General features: G+C 47.6%; 1 protein-coding gene and 2 non-coding genes across 3 annotated transcripts; all 3 read left to right on the plus strand.

Annotated features, from left to right (window-relative positions):
• Nucleotides 1-12,484: 12,484 nt before the first annotated feature.
• TRNAT-AGU (transfer RNA threonine (anticodon AGU)) lies at nt 12,485-12,558 on the plus strand. The gene has a single exon. It is a non-coding gene; the product is annotated as a tRNA-Thr (tRNA).
• A 93-nt stretch (nt 12,559-12,651) lies between these two features.
• TRNAT-AGU (transfer RNA threonine (anticodon AGU)) lies at nt 12,652-12,725 on the plus strand. The gene has a single exon. It is a non-coding gene; the product is annotated as a tRNA-Thr (tRNA).
• Nucleotides 12,726-13,134: 409 nt separating this feature from the next.
• Nucleotides 13,135-13,959, plus strand: LOC144123797 (uncharacterized). Its single transcript, XM_077656546.1, has 3 exons — nt 13,135-13,466; nt 13,546-13,709; nt 13,917-13,959. Exons 1-3 carry the CDS (start codon nt 13,185-13,187, stop codon nt 13,957-13,959), a joined length of 489 nt encoding a protein of 162 aa, XP_077512672.1. The 5' UTR covers nt 13,135-13,184.
• Nucleotides 13,960-15,899: the final 1,940 nt, after the last annotated feature.

Below are 15,899 nucleotides of genomic sequence, written 5' to 3' on the forward strand. Positions count from 1 at the left end.
TTAGGTTGTTGTAGGACGTAGGATTTGATAAGGAAAAAGAGCAAGAACTAAAGAAGCTAATTACAGCGCAACCGTCAAGCTTCATTGCAGAGTGGGAGGAGTTTAAGCAAACGGTAAAAATAAGAGCGTTCGAAAAAAGTACGCAGTTGAAATATGCCGAGAAACAAAAAGAAGCACAGCTTCGTGAACAGCTTGAATATCTCACGTGTATAGAAAGCGCCTAACCAGGCACATGCTTTAATGAAATCGGGGATGTCAAAGCCGAGCAGGAAAAAATGGATGCCGATAAGTACACTGCGGCAGTTATTCGGGCGCGAACTGAGCAGCTACGGGCAGGGGAGACACCAACAAAGCGAGCGATATCTGATGAAAAACGATACTCCTGCCGAAAGCAAATACGACAGATAAACACTGGTTTCGGCCGACAGTAGTGAAATTAAGGACGCAATCTGGGATCACTTCAAAGATGTGCTCAGCCATTGGCGAAAAGCCGGAAGGGGCTTCCATGGTGAATTCTTACCACTCATGCCGAAACTTGACGAAGAAGTCAAAACACGCTTGAACAGATGATTTTCGTGCAAGAAATATAGGACGCGATAGATGCATTGCCAACCGGTGAAGCTCCTGACCCTGGCGGCCTGTTAGCAGCTTTCTATAAAGCTTTCAAAAGTACCACAGCCGACATTCTGTAAATCATTGTCGTTGAAATTTATGAGAAAAAATGTGTTCCGCTGTTCTTCACAACTTTGCACATAGTGCTCATTCCTAAAACCGATGATTCTGAAAAGCTGCTCGGTGGTGTCGTACCGCCCCATAATCCTCACCGACATTGAGTACAAGATTTTCATAAAGGTGTTGGCGAAGAGATTGCAGAGTATTATGACATCGCTTGTAGGCACGCAGCAAACGTGTGGCATAAAAGGTCGAAGTATTGCTACTAACATACATATTGCACGGCCCACACTAGAATGATGCGACTCTTTTGATGATCGAGTGGCGATCATACAACTAGACCTAGCAAAAGCCTTCGACCGTGTCTATCACGATGTCCTCTTTGCCGTATTAGGACATGCAAATGTTGGCCAAATAATAATAGAGGATGTTAGAAAGCATTCGCAAACTGTGCGACTAAGATTGTTGTAAACGGTGAACTCACTGACAGCCTGCAAGTGCAATCTTCTGTAAGGCAAGGTTGTCCCCGGTCGACATTGCTAGTCTTTTTTTTTTATTCGAGAAGTGCGCCATGGGGCATAAGTTGAAAAAGGAAGGAGGAGGGAGGAATGCACGGGATTGAATGTTAAAAGTAGGAGTGAAGAACCGTTGCGCTGAGGTAGTCGCACAGGTTACTAATGAAACGGTTTTCCATAGTCCACTTCACGTAGTCACTTTCGCGGTTCCACCGCAGGCCCACCTCCCTGAGGGGCCGTTTTCTGATAGCAGCCGTCGCTGGGCACGTCCACAATAAGTGCCGCACATCACAAATGTCCGGTGCAGCGCTACAGTGAGGGCACCTCTCAGGTGCTGGCAGATCTTTGGCACGCCACCGATGACGGACAGATGGTGTCAGAGCCGCCCCTGCCCGAATCCGGCACACGGATACCTCTTCCTGCCGAGTAAGACTACGCGGGAGAGGGTGCGAACACGGAGGAATTAGAGCGCGTGTTCGCTGGCGCAGAACTTCGGAATCGGAAACTTGGGACAGGAACGGTGCTGGGGGAAAAGGCGAAGGTGGCGGATCGACTAATGTATGAAGATGAGTCATAGCATCCGCTTGAATGTTATGTGGATCCTGGGCATGGCCGCGAATCCAGTGTATGAGCACAGGACATGGATACTTTGTGCAGAGCACATGAATTGATTGTGAAACCTGGAACGTTCGTCGAACTGCCTTAAGCTGTTTAAGGGTGGCCGGGAGTCGGTGTAAATATGAACTGTATTAAATATGTGAACGAGCGGAAGGGAAGCAATGGCATTATAAATGGCTTGAAGTTCCAATGCCAGGGGAGTGCACGTATCCGCAGTATACGTCGCGCGAGAGTTGAGATGCGGATGAGATGGACTATACACAGCAGTAACTCCCCTATCTGCAGAATGTGATGCATCCGTGTATAATATGCACCCTTCAGACAGATACGCTGCTGATACCGACGGGGAAACAGTGGGGGATTGTCAGTGAGCTGGCAATAGGACCACGGTGGAAGTGTCTTTAAACGATGAAGTTTGAGAGACTGTTTTCGAGCTCTATTTGCCACCCGTTGGTCGATGATTTCACTGAGTGTATTAAGTTGGGCGAACTCCTGTAGCACAGGTATGGGTGTTAAACGAGGCAGATATGTTATGACGCGCATAGCCTCATGATTGATAGCTTCAAGGGAATCTCACTGTCTGCGGGTGAGACGTTTAAATTGTGCCTGATATACTATCCGTGGCTGAAGGATAGAGCGCACAAACTGGCGGGCCGTATGAGCACGTGCGCCACCGGAGCGCATAGCTATGCGACGAATCAGACCTAGAGTAGCGTGAGCCGATTTACGGGTGGCTGTCAGCCACGGGGTGCCAGTCCCAGATGTATGGATGAGAAGATCAAGAATACGAACAGTTTCTACCTGAGGAATCAGAGAATTATTTACCGTAAAATTTAAATGGGAAGCTTTCCGTAAGCCGGCTTTATTTCAAATTCTAGTGAAACATGATTTAGTAGAAGAGAGTGTTAGACCCAGAGGTGGGAGGCGAGATGTCAATACATCCAGCGCGTGTTGAAGGACCGACTGATGAATAGACGCGTCTGGATGACAGCACCACAAGGTTATATCATCGGCATACGCAAGCACGCGGATAGAAGGGATGTACTCTAGGGCTCGAACAAGAGGAATTAAAGCCACATTAAATAATGTGGGGGCGAGAACGGAGCCCTGCGGCACTCCTCTATTGGAAGTGAAGTTGCCAAAGGGCTTTCCGTGGACACGCACGCTGAAGGTTCGATTTGCTAAAAAGGCGTGAATAGAGAGGAGGAACCGGTGAGGGAGACCAAGAGTTTGAAGGGAGGCAAGAATGGCAGAGTGAAGGATGTTATCATATGCCTTTGTTATGTCTGTAGCGATTACGGTTCGTACAAGGTGACTCTGTGGAGAGTGGTCAAGCACGTCAGCAGCCAAAGTAGCAAGGCCGTCCTCCCTTCCAATTTGTGGGCGGAAACCAATTTGGGAATCTGGGTAACAATCATGGGATTCCAGCCACCACGACAAGCGTGCGGCTAGAATGTTTTCATAAAGCTTGCAGATGGTAGGCGTAAGGCAAATTGGACGAAGGGCCGAGAGAGATAGTGGAGGCTGACCTGACTTGGGTATTAGAACCACAATAGAGTGCTTCCAGTCTCCCGGCATGACGCCAGAAAGCCACACTTCGTTAAAAGTATCAAGTAGGGTTTGCAAAGCACTCCCTTCCAAGTTACGGAATAAGGAGTTAGGCATGCCGTCGTGCCCGGGAGTAGTAGAAGTTTTAAACGTTCAGTGGAGGCCAGCAGCTCTGCCATGGTGAGGTCAGAACTAATCCCATCGGAGGGCTCTGCAACCGAGAAGTCAGGTGGAGACGTAGCGGTGCAGTCATGGTTTGGAAAAAAATTGACGGGCCGCTTGTTGTGCAAATGTGTCCTCATCCACATTTCGCGCAAGGCGAATGCTCTGTGTAATCTGCAACCTGAGAAGGGCGCTCCATGGCGTGAAACACTCTCCAAAGATGTCGATTGCCCTGCGTAGAGGACAGGCGGGCACACCATGCAGCCCAGCGTTGCCTGCCTAGCCGCTTTGCATAGCGCCGCCCCCGTGCGGTAGCGCGGTGAAGAGTAGGAAGAGCCGATGGGTCATCGGGGTGACGAGTAGCGTAAAGATCCGCCTGGCGACGAAGAGCCCACAGATTCAAGAGGTGTATGTCCGGGTTTGGGTCGTCTTCATTTACAGTAGTGGTAATAGTGTGAGTAGCGAGAACAGCAGAGAGAGTAGACAGTGCTGAAGAGGGGTTGAATGTAGATAAATGATTGTCTGCGCGTACAGAGTCCCAAGACGTTATTCGTACAGTGCGGCGTATTTTCCGTAGACGCGTAGGCGTGAGGGAGATAAAAATAGGGCTGTGATCGCTACCCCAAGTATCAGAATCAACAGCCCAACGAGAGTTACCGGGGCTTAACCACCAAGTCAAATCAGGTGAGTACGGGCCACCTCGTGGGCGGGTAGAAGTATTCGGGTGGTTTAAAAGTTGAAAGGAATGATCCGAAATGCTCCTTTGGATGTGTGCACCCCTTGAGGAATCCGATGGGTAACCCCACGCAGTGTGTGCGCCGTTGAAGTCACCACCAACTAGAATAGGGATACCCGAGTTGCTAGAACGTAGAAAACGAACCCATCCCAGATTGGGAGATGCGGAGCCAGGACGACTATAAAAAGAAACTAGGAAAAGAGGTGTGCGTGCAGGTTTTACGAGAAGGGCGACAACCTCTTGACGTGTGTTGCACCACCGTGAAAGGTCGAACGGTGTGTGCGGAACTGAACTGTGAATATAAATTGCAGATTTACCTGGGCTGAGGGAGGAGGCGGTGCAACGGCGACCAGGAATAGAGGGTGAATGGTATGCGCAGAAACATGAAAGGCGTGGGAGTGCATTATGCTCTTGCGGTAGGAACGCTTATGCACTCAGCTTTCCGTCGCGAAGGCGTATGTTCACTTCGGAGGCCTTATTAGCGAATCCTCGACAGTTCCACTGCACCACCACCGATGATGATGATCTATTTATGACGAGGCCGAAGAGCTTCCACGATGAAGGATGTCACCTGCTTCATCAGCACTAATATTTTATCCATTGTCGGGGTAGTCACGGCTAACAGGTGGTCGGCACCTGATTGTGGGCCAGTGCTTACCCTAGGTGATTCCTCTGATGATTGCTCCCGAGTTATTAGAATTCTTCGAGAGGATTGAGAACGACGCTGTTCCCGGCGCTGGGTGAGTTCGTCTAGTCGGCGGCGAGCCTCCGCGATTGCATTGTCTAAAGCTGTGTCTTCATCTGTGGTATCCACATGTGATGGATGCACTGGACGTTTTGGCGTACCATTTGATCCGGGAACGTGAGCCGCTTGTGCATATGTACGCTGGTGAGGAGACGTATGGTGAGCAGCGGGCTCAGATAAAGAAAGTTCAGGGAAGTCGTTGTCGTCACATGCGAGAGCTGCAAAGCGATTACTTGTAGGAACATCCATTTTTGCACGCGACTTGTGAAACTTCTTCGCTGGCTCCTTCTTTGGACAAGCGGGGAAGCGAATGTCATGGTCCGGCGATTTTCACAGGGCACAAGGGAACTGTTGGTTCATTCATGTCGGCCACAGCTGCTGGATTAGGGCAGGTATTTTGCATATGTCCTTCTTTGTGGCAGTGATAACAAAAAATATGACGAGGTCGGAATGGCTGTGGTTTGACGATCGCACCGTAGTAGGTGAGGTACTTCGGGAGAGTCAACGGGCCTTGCAGGATGAGCAGGTATGAGCCCCGGCGACCCATAGGCCGTGCTTGCAGTACAACGTGAGTTGAGCAGCGAATATTTGCGCGCACCTCCTCGGGAGGGCTCGTGCTGTCGACATGATAAACCATGCAGCGGAGTGTGTCAGGACAAGATTCAAAATATATTTGCACCGGGACATGCTTGCTGTCATCCAGGGGGATCCGCGTAACTGCGCAAAGTTTCTGGGCGTCCATCAAGGATGACAAGTTTACTGTGATGGTGTTCGATGGGCGATGGACGACAAATCCGCAGTAGTTCGAAGAGCCAAGAGCGTGATCAATTGTGGCTTGAACATTCCGGGCAGGGATGGCAGTCATATCAAAGCATATCATTGCATATCATATCATTGCTAGTCGCGGCCTACCTTGAGCCAGTTTGCTTTGCCATCCGGAATAAAGAATGTATTATGGGTTTCAGGCTACAATCAGCGCACGTAAAAATCTTGGCTCATTCCGATGGCATCGCCGACATCGCCATCTTTTGTGCAAATACACAAAGTATTTTTGAACTAACGAATGTAGTACACAAAGTTTGTAGCTGCACTGGAGCCCAGATCAACTGAAAAAAACAACAACGGGTTCTGGCATTGTAGCTGGGAGTTCACGCCTGAACACTATTCTAGAATGCGCTGGTCCACCACTCCAGCGTTGTATTTAGGAGTATCCCTTGACTCTTACCGGGACCCAGATCCGTACTTGCAAGACCAAGCATCGAGGGCCAAGGAGAGAACTGAAGCATGGCAAGGAAGACAATTATCGATCTTTCCGCGTGCCACTATATGTTCCTTGCTGCTAAAGTGTGGTATGTGATGAATGTGCTGAGTGCTTCCCGGGCAAGCGTTCAAAACTTCATTGTGTTTTTACCGTTCTTATTTGGGCTTCAACCTGGGAAAAGACGAGTCGAAGAAACTTGTATATTTCTGCGAGGAAAGGTTGGCTTTGCCTGGCGCATTTATGTTTGAGACAAGTTGTCTCGCGTTTCATATACCTTCGGGATCAAAATGATGTCTTCTACCGGAACGGAACGCAAATTCGGATTTGTCGACTTCTCCCCGACTTCCTTGTAAGTTCTTCTCTAAATGTAAATGCTGCGATTAGATGGTACCTGCAAGGAGTTGTGTTCACGTACAGAATGCTGCATGTTCGGTTTTCCATGGACTATTTCTGTAATGTGAAGAAAAAAAAAATTGTACGTGGATTTTGTGGACACAATGCTTCCTCTACCGGTATATCGTTTGCCACACAGTGCAGGCCCCGGAGTCAATGTACTTAAAAGAGTTAAGAAGAAGCCAATATTACCAACGATCACACCATTTTTCTTTAAAATCCACTATAATACTTTATCAGTGAAAACAAGCATGCTCGATAAAGGCCTTTTCGTCCCTTGGTGAACAAACTGTTTCCTGTGCCACAAGCCTGAAACCATTGAACATGCGTTTTTGAACTGTTGGGATCACATTTTTTTCTGCGATGTCCTTCACAGATATTTAAAAAAAGAACTACCACTAGATGCATACGACAAAAATTTTTACACTTTCACAAAACAGATGATTTTACATTTGATGTAGTAATGCTCCTGGGACTTCACATCTTGTGGAAAACCAAAATTGAGTTTAACAATGCAGACGAACAAGTCAAACCTGTACTGGAACATTTCATTCAAAACGTTTTGCGGTTCAGGAAAGTGTAGAAGGCCCTCCCTGAACAGCCAAAATGGATTGATGTGCTTGACGGTTTGGTAAGACTGAAAAAATTGTAACATACCGTGTCAGGCAAAGGTGTGCTGAAACGTTTTTATCGTTCACCCTGTCTGTTTTGGGTGTCGAAGTCGGCAATGAAGAAAAAAGAAAGCAGGTGTGGCCGAGTGGTTAAGGCGGTGGACTCGAAATTCATAGGGGCTCCCCGCACATGTCGGCTGCGTGTACTGGCTACAGGGGCTCGCTACTTTTTATTCGCGTGCAGGTCATAGTACAAAGAAGAGAACAAATGTTCTGTTACGAGAACGCCGGCTGTCGTGGCCGAAGAATTCTGCTTCCGGCCGCGTTAGCGACCGGACGCGTTATCATGAGCTCCGCCGGACCGGTGTCAGCAGCCCAGTAGGGCCGCGGAACAGGTTTTTTGCTCAAGATGCCCAGGATTATCAAGTTGTGCTGCCGCAATTACCAACAGGTGCGTCCGTTTTAAATACCGTCGTTCTTCATGGTAATTCGAAAGCTAGGCCTTTTCGTGTTGAAGGCTTTCGGGACACGTTGGTTCGCCTGGAGATGCTCCCCGAAGTGTTAGCTCTGGGGGCGTTTCAGATGAACCACGCGTGGGCGGCCACCTTCAGTAGCCCAGAAGCGACGAAGAAAATTCTGGGAGCTGGCGAAGTGAAAGTTAAGGAAACATAATGCCTTGTCATTGACCCGACCAACCAGGATGTGCGGTTGTAACTGCATTGGGTGCTGCATAACGGCCTAGACGATGATATTCGCTCTGCGCTGGCCCCGTATGGGAAAGTAACTGACTTCTCTCGGGAATGCTGGCGCGTTCAAGGCATTGCTGACAAGGGCTCTTCTACCCGCACAGTCGTTCTTAAACTGAAGCCCGGACTGACTCTCCAGGGTGTGCCACTTCAAGTACGTATTGCCGGAAGTACTGCCCTATTAATCTTACCAGGTCGCCCGCCGTTATTGCCTAAGGTGTAACAGTGGAGGCACATTGGGTGAAAGTGCGAAGTTTCGCGCTGTACCCTGTGCAAGCAATGATGAGAGCAAGTGTACTCTAACGTACGCCAATGTAAGAGGACTCGGCGCAAGCAATGAAGTCCAAGCTGAGCACCTCATGGATCAGGCCGACAAAGAAGAAGCAGGTGATGGTGCGGCAGTACTGCCAGCTCAAGACGCGATTAGGCCGCTTACTCCTGTGGAGGAAGAGGCACAGAGCGCACCAACAAAGGAGGGTAAGACAACGTCCTCCAACGACTACCCTGAAAAGAATGACGAAAAAATGACTAACACGTCGGATACTGCGACCGTCACGCAACAGGGAACTAAAGACGTGATGTCGAGCGTCGGGGCCACCGCGGCGAAGCGACATCACGACGAGAGCGGCAACGAGATTCACGACACACGCAAAGAAGTCGGCGGGGAGCCACCTGTGAAAACTACGCCCACCCGAAGATCGGCATTGAAACCGGCCCCCAAAATTCCGCCTGAGCCTCGGCCCGAGCGGAAGACGTCGGCGCTGCCGCCGACGTGACCCGACGCAAAGTGAGTGTGTCGAACCCGCCGGCGGGCGACAATGGCTAAGGTACAGGCACTTTCTTGCGGTGACATAAGATGCGCCGCCTCAATCATCCGAAGGGCGCAAGCGACTGTGCAGTTAGTTGGAAATGCGACTTCGAGGATGCATTCCAACAGTGAAGGTGACACTGTGTAGTTCGGGTGCTTCTTTAAAAAATGGCAGTCAGCCTAGGAACAAGTTTACACGTGGGCACGCTCAACGTGCGCGGCTTGTCTAATCGTAGGAAACAATACCAACTTAGCCGGCTTTTTATGGAACATGACTTAGATGTATAATTACTATTGAAGAAACGAAAGTTCAAAGCGAAGAGGCAACGAATCGCTTGGTGGAACCATTCAGAGCGCGGTATAATGTGTGCATTTCTCATGCTATTGGCACAGCAAGTGGGTTTGCGTTATTTGTTAAAAATTTCCTTGAAGCGTTTATAGAAAGTGTTTACGCCTCTGACAGTGGCCGCCTCATTGTATGTGACTTTGTTCTCCTTATAAATAAGTCCCGAGTTATTTTTTATATGCTCCACATAGCGCAATTGAACGAAACATGTTTTTGAAAGTGTTGATCGACGCCTAAAGAGTGGTGAAAGGTTCATTGTCATGTTGGGAGATTTTAACAGTGTGTGCAGATCAAAAGATCGAGCGAGACAGGCACCTGTCAGAGGCGCGAGTTCAGAGTTTCAGAGCGAGTGTGTAGAAGACCGAGCACAAGCAGATGTGGGTTAAATTATGTGGAATCCAACGCTACAACACTTTACCCATCCGCAGCGAGGCAGCCTCGATAGATTAGACCGAATTTACGTTTCGAAAACACTGGTGCCTGCGTGTGCCAATTGTGATGTTAAAAACATATCTTTTATTGATCACAGTTTGGTCACTCTAACGTTGGGTCCAAAAAAAAAAAACACCTAAATGTAACTGGGATCTGTGGAAGTTCAATGTTCAGATTCTTGATGGTTATTATTTTATACAGAAAATGCAAGACAAAATGAACGACATGCTTGCATGCAAGAAGCAAAGCTACACTGAGGCGTGGGTACTATTCAAACAAGAAGCGAAAATAACTGCCATAGAAAGAGCCAGCGTACTGCGAAAGAATAAGAGGAAAAAAGGAAATGAACTGAAAAAAAAATTTGGACTGCTATTTGAGCGAAGAAATTTCGTCGCCGGGTCGGTTCGATAAAGAAGTAAAAGAAGTGAATAGCGAACTTGAGATAATCGATGTAGACAGATACCGAGGAGCGGCGATAAGCGCGCGTGCTGAAAGACTGTACATGGGGGAAGCCCCGACTCGACGATCCATGTTAGACGAAAGGAACTATGCTGCACGCAACGAAATAAGAGCGATAACGTTCAGAGACACAGTTGTGCGAGACAGCGAATTAAGTGCGCTTTCGTAGATGATTACTGCGAACTGATTGGCCGGGAACCAGAACACGTAGAAGGATGTGAAACAGAGTTCTTGAAGCTCATGCCAAAGCTAGAACAAGAAGTGAAAGAAAGCTTAGAGGCACCAATTACGCTAACGGAAATAGAAAGTGTTATTGATAAATGAAGAACCGGAAAAGCATTAGAACCGGACGGGTTCGGTTCGGAATTTTATAAAGCTTTTAAAGACAAGGTGGCAATGGTCCTACAACGTGTGATAGACGATGCATGCCACACAAGAGAATTGCCTCCGTCTTTTAGACATAGCCAAGTGGTGCTTATTCCCAAATCTGATGACCCTACTGCACTGTTGTCTGTGCGTGCGTACCGACCGATAACGCTGGCTAACACAGATTATAAGATTTTTGCGAAAGTATTAGGTAAAAGACTGCAGCGCGTAGTACAACCGCTAGCGGGACCGCACCAAACATGCGGCATTAGAGGACGTTCTATCCAAACGAACATACACGTGACAAGAACTGTTCTAGTGTGCTGTGATGCGCACTGCGGGAAGGTAGCAATGGTTCAGTTGGATTTAGAACAAGCTTTCAATAAAGTCGCCCACAAAGTCATTTTTAGTGTCTTGAAACACGTCAACGTCGGCAAGATACTTTTAGAGGGTTTTGAGCTATGTTACGCTAATAATTTTGCCAGAATTATAATAAGTAAGACAACAACCACTTCAATATAAGTGAAATCGTCTGTTAGGCAAGGGTGTCTCTTGTCACCTTTATTATTTGCTTTGTTTCTTGAGCCATTTCGTTTAAGCATTATAAAGAACATGGCTATTACCGGTTTTGTTTTTGCTCAAGCGAAGTTAAGCTTTTGTCGTACGCGAATGACATTGTGATTTTATGCGCCGACAAGCCCAGTGTCAGATTCAGTAAAAGTGGCAACCAATTTCTGCAAGATGACGGGAAGTAGTAAAAATTGGAGCAAATCAGTCGGTATCTGGCACGGTGAATGGGGCCTCATGCCAGCTGTGTTTGAAAATATGCAATGGTCGCTCTCGCCAACGAAGTATCTCGGAGTGCCTCTGCAGCGCTATAAAGACACCGCAGAATACTGGAAGCACGAAGCGGAACGCATTAAGAAAAAAACAGCAAATTTCGGAAAGTGGGACCTCTCTATATTTGCGAGATCAACTGTCTGCAATCTATTTTTGTAGCAAAGATTTAGTATGTTCTGCAAGTCATGTGTGAGCCGAGAGTGAGCATACAAACACTTCACCGAGTGTTTGGTGTATACATATGGCGTTCAACATGTTAGCGCACCAGTCGCACCAATCTGTTTCGCGCAGTGAAGAGTGGAGGGCTGGGTTTAGCCAACCTGTTTTTGAAGTAACTGGTTCCCAGGCTTCTGTTTGTGCGAGACCAAACTGATGGATTTTTGCGGACAGTAATTCAAACCAGACTGCGTAAGCATTTGCTGTTTTTGTTGTCTCATCTACTCTGGCCTACGGGCCAAGTGTGCGCGGATTTTTACGGGACGTCGTTTCGTCGTTCTGCTTCCTTCAGCACGTTTTTGGTATAGTATCTGAGCAATGTCACGCGGAAGAAACTCTACAATATATCGTTGATGTGTATGCCAGTGCCAATGTATCGTTCATTGCTTCCATATGGAGAGGGTAAGGATGTTTTGAAGAGGGTAAAGCGAATTCTGGTTAGGCCGGCTGTGAAAAGCTTCTTTTTTCAAGTACACACTGCGACGCTCCCGGTTAAGCCGTGGCTCAAGCAAAAAGGCATCTTCGTCCCGTGGGCTAAGCTGTTTGCACTGCAAAAGACCGGAGACCATTGACCACATATTTCTAGACTGTTCAGACATGGTCTTTAATGAGACATACTGCAACGCACCATAAAAAAGGACTTGCCAATCACGCCGTACGGCATCCGCTTTCTCCCTACCGCTAATGAAGGAGGGGTGCCATATGATATGATTACGGCCCTATGCCTCCATAGTATATGGCGCAATAGGATGGCTGTGCATCATGCCGATCTGAACCCGAGGCCTGCTAGAGAGTACTTTATTGAAAGTGTTGTTTTCATACGCGAAGTGTGTAAGGCAAGCAGTGAGCAGCCAGACTGGCTGCCGGTGTTAGACGCTCTTGTCAATTTGAAGCGCTCCTAAACACCGGCGCATGCCAAAGAGCGGCAAGCGGCTTTTAAATTGTTTCATTTGTGTATGTATGCAGATGTATTGTTGTTTGCCGCAGAACAGGCAATAAAGAAAAAAAAAGGCGCCATGGCTTACTTGGTTAAAGCGCCTGTCTAGTAAACAGGAGATCGTGAGTTCGAATCTCACCGGTGCCTTCCTCTCCTCCGGTGCTCCTTAAGAGTCTTTTTGCAAACCGGTTCGGTAGCGGCGCGGCCTTTCAACGAAGCCTTAGCATCGTGCCACTCGCCGGCGCCGTGGCTTTGTTGGTTAAAGCGCCTGTCTAGTAAACAGGAGATCGTGAGTTCGAATCTCACCGGTACCTTCCTCTCGTTCGGTGCTCCTTAAGGCTGTTTCACATGGTGCGACGCGAACGAAAAATTACGGCCCGGTCGCACTGTCGTTGCGACGGTAATCGCAGCCGCCGTTTCACATGGCAACGATTTCTGTCGGTGCCGTCGACACCCTAGCGCCCTCGTGTCGGTGCGGCCTTTTGAGTTGCTGAAGATTCTTCAGCTGCAATAAATGTCAAACATCGTGGCAGGCGTTGATTTCGTAATCATGAGTAGTAATATTGAGTTGTAATGTATTATTATGTTGAAAAAAGAACGTTTTCGAGATTTTCTTTTTCGCCTTTGTTAGCAGATACGCGACTGCGCGCATCTGGCCGCAAAGCTGGCGCGCGAAGTTTTGCGCGCGGGTCGACTTCCGGCGCGCTAATCACTGAGTGACCGAGCATTCAACCGTTGACACCCTAGAGGGACCGTTCTCCGTTTCTTTCGGCATGGACCTGTCAGTAGCGCAAAGTACTTTGCTTCTCGAGGAGTACTACCTCCTCGAAAAGAAAAAGCTGTTGCTGAGCGGTACGCCAGGGAGAGTTTCGGTTCTAGCAGACGACCGAGCGGGCGCTCTACCACCGTATTTCAGCCCGCAGCAGCTTTTGCTAATGGAAGAGTATCTCCTTCTGGAGAAGAAAAAGATTCTATTGAGCGCTCCTGTGCCCAGGCGGCGGTGGACGCGGCCGATATGGCAAAACCGCAAGGAAGAGTCAGTGTTCTACACAGTGGTGAGTTCATACTGTCAAAATTCATTTTGTGGCTATTCCTGTCTTGCTTGTGTTCTCATACTAGAATTTCTGTGTGCAGATGCCTTTGCTTATGTCTGGCGACCCCGAATACTTCAAGAAATATTATAGAATGACGCCTGAGAAGTTTGAGGGGTTGCACTCGCTCCTTGAGGAGCATCTAACAAAGCCTTATGTTGTGCGTGAGCCACTGCCGTCGCGAGCACGGCTGGCAATAACGCTCAGGTACGTACACAAACATATCAGTACGTTGAAATTATTTTGCTTTAATATGTCATTCTTTTTGTTTGCTGCTCTTTTCCAGTGTTCTTTTAATTTTATGCTCTTCCCAGATGTAGATTCCTTTTAGGCCCTAATTTGCACAATGATTAAAAACATTAACATCTAGGAAATAAATTTCAGTGAAAGCCTTGTAATTGTCTTTTTTTTCAGATACCTGGTTTCAGGTATGTACAGTACTCACGGATTGAAATAGGACATTCGGAGCGCTAACCTTGCAGTGCCACGCGGCATGTGGTAAACCACAGGCCGGCTCATTGGCGACCGGAAGGAGCAAGTCTGCTTTGTAGATGTTCTCCCTCTCGCGCCATACCACAATGCACCACCTTGGTTTCATGAGCGTCTACGGGCGGCACTCCATGAAGCGACGGCCACGCGCTCCGAATGTCCTATTTCAATCCGTGAGTACTGTACATGCAGGACGTGGCCTTGGAATTCCGTGTGGGGATATCTACAGTATCCGCTACAGTGCATTCGACATGCAGACTGCTGTGGACAACATTGCAGCCTTTGTATCTCAAGGTATATATTGTATCTACATTTTTAAGCACAAGTAAGCCAAACTAGATTTTTGTGCATTTGAAGATCGAGTTCTGCATGCAGGAATGCAGATTTCACCGCTTATCTCCACTATAGTCCCAACAAGCAGTTTGGTGCTTGAATTTTGAAAAGTATCTAATTTAAAGAGCTTCCATTTCAGGTGGCAACAACTGAAAAATGGGAGGAAGTTGCCAGGGGTTTCAAGGAGAAGTGCAACTTCCCAAATTGTGTCGGAGCAGTAGACGGCAAACACATTCAAATCCAGGCCCCTCCACACTCAGGCAGCCTCTACTACAACTACAAAGTATCTCGTTCTTGCTAGCAGTGCGTCATATTAAGACTTGACTGTGTTTGCAATACATTCTCATTACAGGGAACCTACTCCATTGTGTTGCTGGCGGTTGCCGATAGTAACTTAAAATATGTAATGATTGATGTGGGTGCTTACGGTCGGCAAAGCGATGGGGGCACTCTCAGCATATCTCGATTTGGCAAATGTCTTGAAGGAGGTGGTCTTGGGTTGCCTGGACCAGAACACCTGCCAGGCACACAGACAGCAGCACCCCATGTATTTGTGGGAGACGAAGCGTTTCAGCTTCGGCCGGATTTTCTCCGGCCTTATTCTGGCAGGAGCCAGAGTGAAGAAAAAAGAATCTTCAACTACAGACTCAGCAGAGCAAGGTGATTGTGGCGACTCTGCGGTGTCCTTTTTATACTCAGGTGTGAAGTTATCGTTTACCATTTCATTTTCAGGAGGTGCGTGGAAAATACCTTTGGTGTTATGGTGTCGCGGTTTCGCATCTTTCGACGCAGAATAAACCTTCTACCAAGCAATGTCGACTATGTTGTGATGGCATGTTGTGTGCTTCACAACTTTCTTCGAGACGATGTCGTGTACATGTCTGCAACTTCTGATGACGAACCTCAAGATGCAGCCAATGTTCAATTGTGTTCAGATGGCGGATCAAGTATGCTTGATCTTCAGCCACCATGTGGACACAACTACAGCCGGACAGCTTCAGAAACCAGGGATTTGTTTTCTTGTTATTTTTCAAGCCCTTGTGGTGCTGTGCCGTGGCAGCGAACATCTGCTGGCCTGCGCAATTAGTGCATAATTCACTTGAAACAATTCCTATGTTTTGTACCCTTCTTTGTCCTTTGTTTTCATCATAATAGAGATGGTACCTTCATTAAGAATTGTATAATGATGATGTATCTTTTTTTTTCTACTCTGTATATGATCAATGAGTTAGACATGATCCTTTGCCCTGCAGTGGGTGTAGTAAGGCTGATGATGATGATATATGTATTGTGCTTATGCTATCTTCTGTCATGAAAATGCAATACTCTTACTTTGTTACTTTAGCTTCAGTCCGTGCAGTGGTTTTGCACATCTATTTTTTGTGTAACGAGTGTCCGGAAAATAAATCACTACATATGTAAATACGTTGTGCAACCGTTGTATGCCTTGTAAAGAGGGGCTTGAACCTCATCAAGTGAACTATTTTTCACTTTTGTTCGAGCCCCTACCGCTTTGACGGAAAATAAATCATATCATATGATATCCTAGTGAAATAATCCTCATTTTTGACTGTA

The sequence above is a fragment of the Amblyomma americanum genome, chromosome 3, assembly GCF_052857255.1.
Source record: "Amblyomma americanum isolate KBUSLIRL-KWMA chromosome 3, ASM5285725v1, whole genome shotgun sequence".
In the NCBI taxonomy this organism is placed as follows: Eukaryota; Metazoa; Arthropoda; class Arachnida; order Ixodida; family Ixodidae; genus Amblyomma; species Amblyomma americanum.